The following is a 10,000-nucleotide window of genomic DNA, read 5'->3' as shown; positions in this document are numbered from 1 at the left end:
CCCAATAACATTGCATCTAATAGACATTTCCACCCCTGTTGAAGAAACCTATCAAAATTAGGGTGGTCCCAGGAAAAAACAAAACTGTGTAGGTTCTAAAAGTGCTCCCCCTCTGGTCAACATATGAAATAAGTGTGTGTAAAAATTTGAAGTGCTCCCCCTCTGGTCAACATATGTAATAACAAGTGTGTGTAAGATATTGAAATTCGCCCCCCTTTGGCCAAAATTATTATTTTTTTAAATATCTATATAGAGACTGTAATAAGGAAGATTAGAAACCATTTACAAACAAAAAATTCAAAACAAAATAAATTAACTAAAATCAGTCTTTTTCTCACAATGTGTCGACTTTTTTCTTATAAAATTGGGAACAATTTCTCGTATTCTCTCTGTTTCTGTAATATTGCAATATTTTCTCGTAGAATTATTACTTTTTTTTATGTAAAATTATTACTTTTTAATGCAAAATGGTGACATTTGTCATATAAAATTCTGACTTTTATCACAACATTGCCAATTTTTTATGTAAAATAGTGACATTTTTAAAATAAAATTATGACTTGTCATCATTTTGCCAAGTAAAATTCAGATTATTATAATATTGCCAAAATTTAAAAGTTTTCGTATAAAATTGTGACTTTTGTCGAGTAAAATGACGACTCCTTTCATAAAATTGCCCACATTTTAAGCTTTTCTTGGGAAATTCCAACTTTTATCACAATGTTGCACAAATGTTCAGTATTTCTTGTAACATTTTGACTTGCGTTGAGTAAAATGATGACTTTATTATAAAAATGCCAAAATTCTAAGTTTTACTTGTGAAATTGTGACCTTTTTCTTGTGAAATTCCAACTAATTTTTCACAACAAGCTTTTTTTTAATATTTGCATAGTATGTATATATTATTAATGTTGTAAATACACATCTTTATATATCTAGAAAGGGTGGTCCTAAAGAGGTAGGCATTTTTCAGAGGTCTCAAGAAGGTAATACATACAGGAAAGTGTGTATGTGTGTGTGTGTGTGTGTGTGTGTGTGTTTCTGTCCTTCTTGAGACACGAAGAAGGAAAAGTATCTTCCATATGAGGAGTTGTGAAGAAGTGATGACATAAATCATGGTCCCAATAACATTGCATCTAATAGACAATGTCTCATTTGCACCCCTGTTGAAGAAACCTATCAAAATTAGGGTGGTCTCAGGAAAAAACAAAACTGTGTAGGTTCTAAAAGTGCTCCCCCTCTGGTCAACATATGAAATAACAAGTGTGTGTAAAAATTTGAAGTGCTCCCCCTCTGGTCAACATATGTAATAACAAGTGTGTGTAAGATATTGAAATTTGCCCCCCTTTGGCCAAACTTTTTTTTTTTTAAATATCTATATAGAGACTGAAATAAGGAAGATTAAAAACCATTTACAAACAAAAAATTCAAAAAAAAATAAATTAACTAAAATCAGTCTTTTTCTCACAATGTGTCAATTGGGAACACTTTCTTGTATTCTTTCTGTTTCTGTAATATTGCAATATTTTCTCGTTGAATTATTACTTTTTTTATGTAAAATTATTACTTTTTAATGCAAAATGGTGACATTTGTCATATAAAATTCTGACTTTTATCACAACATTGCCAATTTTTTTGGTTGTTCATGTAAAATAGTGACATTTTAAAAATAAAATTAGGACTTTTGTCATCATTTTGCCAAGTAAAATTCAGATTATTAGTATTATAATATTGCCAAAATTTAAAAGTTTTCGTATAAAATTGTGACTTTTGTCGAGTAAAATGACGACTCCTTTCATAAAATTGCCAACATTTTAAGCTTTTCTTGTGAAATTCCAACTTTTATCACAAATGTTCAGTATTTCTTGTAACATTTTGACTTGCGTTGAGAAAAATTATGACTTTATTATAAAAATGCCAAAATTCTAAGTTTTACTTGTGAAATTGTGACCTTTTTCTTGTGAAATTCCAACTAATTTTTCACAGCAAGCTTTTTTATATTTGCATAGTATGTATATATTATTAATGTTGTAAATACACATCTTTATATATCTAGAAAGGGTGGTCCTAAAGAGGTAGGCATTTTTCAGAGGTCTCAAGAAGGTAACATACAGAAAAGTGTGTGCGTGCGTGCGTGTGTGCGTGCGTGCGTGCGTGCGTGCGTGCGTGTGTGTGTGTGTGTGTGTGTGTGTGTGTGTGTGTGTGTGTGTGTGTGTGTGTGTGTGTGTGTGTGTGTGTGTGTGTGTGTTTCTGTCCTTGAGACATGAAGAAGGAAAAGTATCTTCCATATGAGGAGTTGTGAAGAAGTGATGACATAAATCATGGTCCCAATAACATTGCATCTAATAGACAATGTCTCATTTGCACCCCTGTTGAAGAAAACTATCAAAATTAGGGTGGTCCCAGGAAAAAACAAAACTGTGTAGGTTCTAAAAGTGTTCCCCCTCTGGTCAACATATGAAATAACAAGTGTGTGTAAAAATTTGAAGTGCTCCCCCTCTGGTCAACATATGTAATAACAAGTGTGTGTAAGATATTGAAATTCGCCCCCCTTTGGCCAAAATTAAATTTTTTTTAAATATCTATATAGAGACTGTAATAAGGAAGATTAGAAACCATTTACAAACAAAAAATTCAAAACAAAATAAATTAACTAAAATCAGTCTTTTTCTCACAATGTGTCGACTTTTTTCTTATAAAATTGGGAACAATTTCTCGTATTCTTTCTGTTTCTGTAATATTGCAATATTTTCTCGTAGAATTATTACTTTTTTTATGTAAAATTATTACTTTCTAATGCAAAATGGTGACATTTGTTGTATAGAATTCTGACTTTTATCACAACATTGCCAATTTTTTATGTAAAATAGTGACATTTTTAAAATAAAATTATGACTTTTGTCATCATTTTGCCAAGTAAAATTCAGATTATTATAATATTGCCAAAATTGAAAAGTTTTCGTATAAAATTGTGACTTTTGTCGAGTAAAACGACGACTCCTTTCATAAAATTGCCAACATTTTAAGCTTTTCTTGTGAAATTCCAACTTTTATCACAATGTTGCACAAATGTTCAGTATTTCTTGTAACATTTTGACTTGCGTTGAGAAAAATGATGACTTTATTATAAAAATGCCAAAATTCTAAGTTTTACTTGTGAAATTGTGACCTTTTTCTTGTGAAATTCCAACTAATTTTTCACAACAAGCTTTTTTTTAATATTTGCATAGTATGTATATATTATTAATGTTGTAAATACACATCTTTATATATCTAGAAAAGGTGGTCCTAAAGAGGTAGGCATTTTTCAAGAAGGTAACGTGTGCGCGTGCGCGTGCGTGTGCATGTGTGTGTGTGTGTGTGTGTGTGTGTGTGTGTGTGTGTGTGTGTCACACCTCACTGCCTCCTTTCCCTTAAAGCCTCCAGCTGGTTGAACGGGGAATGTTTGCAGTGATGTCATGGAAGGGCGAAACAAAGGCACAGTGACCTTTGCCCCCCCCCGACTGCATGGTCACAGATGAAACTGGTAATAAATAATTAATATTTATCCATAGTATCGATAAAGTGTAATTAGAAGTTAGCTTTGGAATCGTGATAGCGGTCACCAGATGCCAATACGCCCCCACCCCTCACCCCCACCCCCTAGTGGCCACATCTTGGAAGTGAAGCTTTTTTTCATACAAAATAGTGTTTCAAAAAAAACAATAGAGAGGAAGTTAAGCCTTCGCTTGTTCTCCATGGTGAAGTCTCCTCCTCCTCCTCTTGCATAGAGGAGCATTACAAGGAAGAGGAGGATGAATGAGCAACCAGCTGTGACCTTCTCCTTGAGTCCTGAACATGACCCCCCCTCTGTGCTTCTGTAGGCTTTAGGAAGCAGAGCAGTGACTCGTGTCGCATCCGCTGCTCTCCTGAAAGCTCCTCCATCCTTCCTAAAATTCCTGGACACAATCCCATTTTCTCCCGCCCTCCTCTTCCTCCTCCTCCTCCTCCTCTTCTTCCATCAACAGTCAGAGCCAAAAAGGGCCAGTGAATCGTGTTAGCGCTCACTCCCTCTTCCGTCATTCTTTGTCTTGAAAAACATGCTCTCCATACTTTCACAATAGCGATGTGGACCATATAGGGGTGTAACGGTACACAAAAATGTCGGTTCGATACGTACCTCGGTTTAGAGGTCACGGTTCGGTTCATTTTTGGTACAGTAAGAAAACAACAAACTATACATTTTTGGGTTATTTACTTACCAAATTTGCAAAATCTTCCACCAAAAATACAAACACCGTTTCCATATGAGTTGGGAAATTGTGTTAGATGTAAATATAAACGGAATACAATGATTTTAAAGGACATATATGTATAATCCACGTTGTATCAATGTCTTGTGCCTGTTGGGTCACAGCTGTATTTCTAAAACGACGGCACTATTTAACTTTATAATGTAGCCGAACATTTTCTACAAAGATTTACTGTTTGAAAAAACACTACATTTTTCACTTTATTTTAAAGTGGAACATTATCACAATTTCAGAATGGTTAAAACCATTAAAAATCAGTTCCCAGTGGCTTATTATATTTTTCGAAGTTTTTTTCAAAATTTTACCCATCACGCAATATCCCTAAAAAAAAGCTTCAGTGCCTGATTTTAACCATCGTTATATACACCCGTCCATTTTCCTGTGACGTCACATAGTGAAGCCAACACAAACAAACATGGTGGAAAGAACAGCAAGCTATAGCGACATTAGCTCGGATTCAGACTCGGATTTCAGCGGCTTAAGCGATTCAACAAATTACGAATGTATTGAAACGGATGGTTGTAGTGTGGAGGCAGGTAGCGAAAACGGAATTGAAGAAGAAACTGAAGCTATTGAGCCATATCGGTTTGAACCGTATGCAAGCAAAAACGACACGACAGCCAGCGACACGGGAGAAAGCGAGGACGAATTCGGCGATCGCCTTCTAACCAACGATTGGTATGTGTTTGTTTGGCATTAAAGGAAACTAACAACTATGAACTAGGTTTACAGCATATGAAATACATTTGGCAACAACATGCACTTTGAGAGTGCAGACAGCCCAATTTTCATCAATTAATATATTCTGTAGACATACCCTCATCCGCGCTCTTTTCCTGAAAGCTGATCTGTCCAGTTTTGGAGTTGATGTCAGCAGGCCAGGGAATCTAGGGTCGATATTCTTCTCTTGATCATCTTCGGTGGCATAAGGGACGGTGTGAGCCAAGACATCCAGGGGGTTTAGCTCGCTCGTCTGCGGGAACAAACTGCCGCCATTGCTTGCCGTGCTACCGAGGTCCTTTGTCCCTGAATTGCTCACACACTCCGGCAGATTCAATGGGGGTCTGGCGGCAGATTTCTTTGACTTTATCGTTGGAAATGCATCTGCTTTGAGTGTCGCAGGATATCCACACATTCTTGCCATCTCTGTCGTAGCATAGCTTTCGTCGGTAAAGTGTGCGGAACAAACGTCCAATTTCTTGCCACTTTGGCATCTTTGGACCACTGGTGCAACTTGAATCCGTCCCTGTTCGTGTTGTTACACCCTCCGACAACACACCGACGAGGCATGATGTCTCCAAGGTACGGAAAACAGTCGAAAAAACGGAAAATAACAGAGCTGATTTGACTCGGTGTTTGAGAAAATGGCGGATTGCTTCCCGATGTGACGCCACGTTGTGACGTCATCGCTCCGAGAGCGAATATTAGAAAGGCGTTTAATTCGCCAAAATTCACCCATTTAGAGTTCGGAAATCTGTTAAAAAAAATATATAGTCTTTTTTCTGCAACATCAAGGTATATATTGACGCTTACATAGGTCTGGTGATAATGTTCCCCTTTAAACACATACCGTATTTTTCGGACTATAAGTCGCATTTTTTTTATAGTTTGGCCGGGGGTGCGACTTATACTCAGGAGCGACTTATGTGTGAAATGATTAACACATTAGCGTAAAATATCAAATAATACTATGTAGCTCATTCACGTAAGAGACTAGACCAGGGGTCGGCAACCCAAAATGTTGAAAGAGTCATATTGGACCAAAAATACAAAAACAAATCTGTCTGGAGCCGCAAAAAATTAAAAGCCATATTACATACAGATAGTGTGTCATGAGATATAAATTGAATTAAGAGGACTTAAAGGAAACTAAATGAGCTCAAATATAGCTACAAATGAGGCATAATGATGCAATATGTACATATAGCTAGCCTAAATAGCATGTTAGCATCGATTAGCTTGCAGTCATGCAGTGACCAAATATGTCTGATTAGCACTCCACACAAGTCAATAACATCAACAAAACTCACCTTTGTGCATTCACGCACAACATTACAAAATTGGTGGACAAAAGAAGTGGCATAAAACACGTCCTAGAAAGTCGGAGAAAGTTATACATGTAAACAAACTACGGTGTGTTCAAGGACCGCCAAAATTTGTAGGACAAAACGGCGCTCGCCAAATAGTCGAATCAGTGAAGCACGTTTAATATAAACAGTGTGCTTTATAACAATTAGGGAGGTTTGTGTCATGTTTGTCCTCCTACAGAAACCATATTAAAGCAAAAAATATATTTTTTCCCCCTTATCTTTTTCCAATTTTCATACATTTTTTAAAAAGCTCCAGAGAGCCACTAGGGCGGCGCTAAAGAGCCGCATGCGGCTCTAGAGCCGCGGGTTGCCGACCCCTGGACTAGACGCACAACATTTCATGGGATTTAGCGATTAGGAGTGACAGATTGTTTGGTAAACGTATAGCATGTTCTATATGTTATAGTTATTTGAATGACTCTTACCATAATATGTTACGTTAACATACCAGTTGGTTATTTATGCCTCATATAACGTACACTTATTCAGCCTGTTGTTCACTATTCTTTATTTATATTAAATTGCCTTTCAAATGTCTATTCTTGGTGTTGGCTTTTATCTAATAAATTTCCCCCAAAAATGCGACTTATACTCCAGTGCGACTTATGTTTTTTTCCCTTCTTTATTATGCATTTTCGGCCGGTGCGACTTATACTCCGGAGCGACGTATACTCTGAAAAATACTGTAGCCCCGCCCCCTTTGAAGTCAGGCGATACAAAGAATTGCTGCTGCGACATCCAGTGGACACTTTTAGAACTGCAGACTTTATTAAATGTTTGGGTAGAATGTTATTAAACAAAACCCGTTTTCTTTTAGGTATTTTACGGAAGAATGTAGTTAATCATAGAACTGGCATTAAAAATTATATAAAAATAAAAATACGGTACTTCAAACATATTTTGTACAAATAAAAATAACTAAATAGCTGCTGACTTTTGAATTCAAAGCAAGTTATCCATCAATTTGTACGTACGTAAACAAATGTACTAATCAAATGCATAGGCCATTATACATTAGTATTCATATATATTCACTCTGAGGGCAGCCATAACAATGAAAAGGAGTTTGACAAGCCTGCGCCTAAAATATTAACACAAAACACGTTTTTATAGAACTTAATTATAGCTTTACTTGCAGGAATAAAATGTCAAATACAAAAAAAAAAAAGAATGAGAAAATAAATAAATGACAAATTAAATGGATAAATGAATATTTAACATTACCGTACTTGTTGGCGAAGACGGTGATGAACAGACAGAGAAGAGGGTAGTTTTTAGTGAATTCAAGCGTTTCTCACCTTTATCTTTCTCGGTATAAAAAAAGTAGTTTGTGGGATTCTTTGTTTGGACGCCTGTTTTTGCGGAATGATATGCCAAATGGACTAGTTTGATTATGTTTAAATGTTTATGAATCATATGAAAAGTGGTATTGTTACCTTATTTGAGTCTTCCACATAGGAAGCCTGTGAGGAGACAAAGACTTTTATGCTCTTTTTTTTTTTTCTCCAATCAGACTGCTCGTTAAACTACCCGCAAGGGAAACATGTCATCCACGAGGTCGCCAACGTCTCCTTCACCCATTTGGCCTGTGAGGACCAAGCCGGTGTGGTGGTCCACTGGTCGGCCAGTCCATTAGGTACGTGTCTGATTCGGTGTGTTTCTTTAAAAAAAAAGGCCTCTCAGGGTACTTTTAAACTGGTTCATGGTCACTTTATGCTCACTGATATTGTTGCCTTCTGTCAGGGGTGTGCAAAGTGTGGCCCGCGGCCCATTTTGAAAACACTATTACCAAAAAAAAACCCATAAAAAATTAGAAATGAAGAGCAAGAAGAAAATGCTGCAATATTGATTCTAATAACACAAAGCTGCAATGCAGGCAGTTTTGTACTTTAAAACTGTCATTGCTCAAAAAATAATAATAAAACGTATGTATAATTGACACATAGATCTCTAGTTGATGTAGATATGTTAATGTTGAAAGTAAAAAATAATATTTATTGAAATGTTTACTTTGAGTGTGAGTCTTTTGGATAGTCGAGAACTTTAGTCTGATTTTTTTCTTTAAACTGCCATTGTTTTCTTTTGTTTTTTTTGTGGGTTTTTAAAAGAAAATTAATATATGGTCTTTTTTCTGCAACATCAAGGTATATATTGACGCTTACATAGGTCTGGTGATAATGTTCCCTTTTAAATGTAACTTAGATATTGGGTTTCACTATGTGAAAGCTCTTTGAGTCACTAGACCAGGGGTCCCCAAACTACGGCCCGCGGGCCGGATACGGCCCCCCAGCATTCAAAATCCGGCCCACAGGAAGTCCCAAGTTAAAAAAACGTTTTGAAATTATTTTGAAATTATTTTGAAATTATTTTTTATTTTTTTATTTTTTTTAATCTTTACTTTCTAATCCATTTTCTACTGCTTGTTACTCTTGGTGTCTCCTAGCCGCTCAGGCAAATAATATTGTCTAAAAATGCATTTTCCCATCGATAACGTGACAATGTTAAATGTTGGTGAACATCAATGTTAATTGATGTCAAATGACAAAACGGATTATAAAGACAATGTATATATGTGTATGTGTATATATATGTATATGTATATATATATATATATATATATATATATATATATATATATATATATATATATATGTATATATATGTATATATATATATATATATATATATATATATATATATATATATATATATATATATATATGTATATATATGTATATATATATATATATATATATATATATATATATATATAAATATATACATACACATACACAGCCTGGCCCCCGGCCAAATTTTTCTAACCCAATGCGGCCCCCCAGTCAAAAAGTTTGGGGACCCCTGCACTAGAGAAAAGCGCTATATAAATATAATTCACTTCACTATATAAATATAATTCACTGCCTAGGTCGTTAGTTGAAATGATCAACACCATTTATATTACCACAAGAATGGAAGTCATAATGTGTGCCCACCACTCAGTACTTCCATGTGACCGCCAAGGAATGTGTGTGTGTGTGTGTGTGTGTGTGTGTGTGTGTGTGTGTGTGTGTGTGTGTGTGTGTGTGTGTGTGTGTGTGTGTGTGTGTGTGTGTGTGTGTGTGTGTGTGTGTGTGTAACATGAACCTATGGCTGACAATACAGCCTGTTGTTTTCCCACAAAGAAACCCAAATCTTGGAGGAATATTTTCATGTCCAAGTAGCAGGTGAACTACAACAGCCGTCTTTCAGTCCTCCAGCTCAGACTCCTCCTGATGACAGTAAATGTCAGGCAAAGTAGCAAGAAGGTCATTTTTGTAGGCTCAATGGTATTTTTTATACGATGCTCAGGAGTCTTTGATGACTTGAAGGATTGTTTTCTCCAAGCCTCAGACCACAATATTACAAATATTAATCATATATTCCAGGGGTCCTTGAATATGTATATATGTTTGTTTATATATATATGTATGTGTATATATGTATTTATAAATATATATATACAGGTAAAAGCCAGTAAATTAGAATATTTTGAAAAACTTGATTTATTTTAGTAATTGCATTCAAAAGGTGTAACTTGTACATTATATTTATTCATTGCACACAGACTGATGCATTCAA

The 10,000-nt window shown here is 35.5% G+C and overlaps 1 protein-coding gene across 1 annotated transcript in view; it reads left to right on the top strand.

Annotated features, from left to right (window-relative positions):
* Positions 1-10,000, top strand: part of il17rd (interleukin 17 receptor D) — a 108,212-nt gene that overhangs the window by 60,011 nt on the left and 38,201 nt on the right. Inside the window, exon 3 of the mRNA XM_061940875.2 lies at positions 7,896-8,018. Within this exon, the coding sequence (XP_061796859.2) occupies positions 7,896-8,018 (123 nt within the window). The remainder of the gene's footprint in view (positions 1-7,895; positions 8,019-10,000) is intronic.

The sequence above is a fragment of the Nerophis lumbriciformis genome, linkage group LG03, assembly GCF_033978685.3.
Source record: "Nerophis lumbriciformis linkage group LG03, RoL_Nlum_v2.1, whole genome shotgun sequence".
In the NCBI taxonomy this organism is placed as follows: Eukaryota; Metazoa; Chordata; class Actinopteri; order Syngnathiformes; family Syngnathidae; genus Nerophis; species Nerophis lumbriciformis.
The sequence above is the reverse complement of the archived record's forward strand: the minus strand, read 5'-3'. Positions and strand labels throughout refer to the sequence as shown.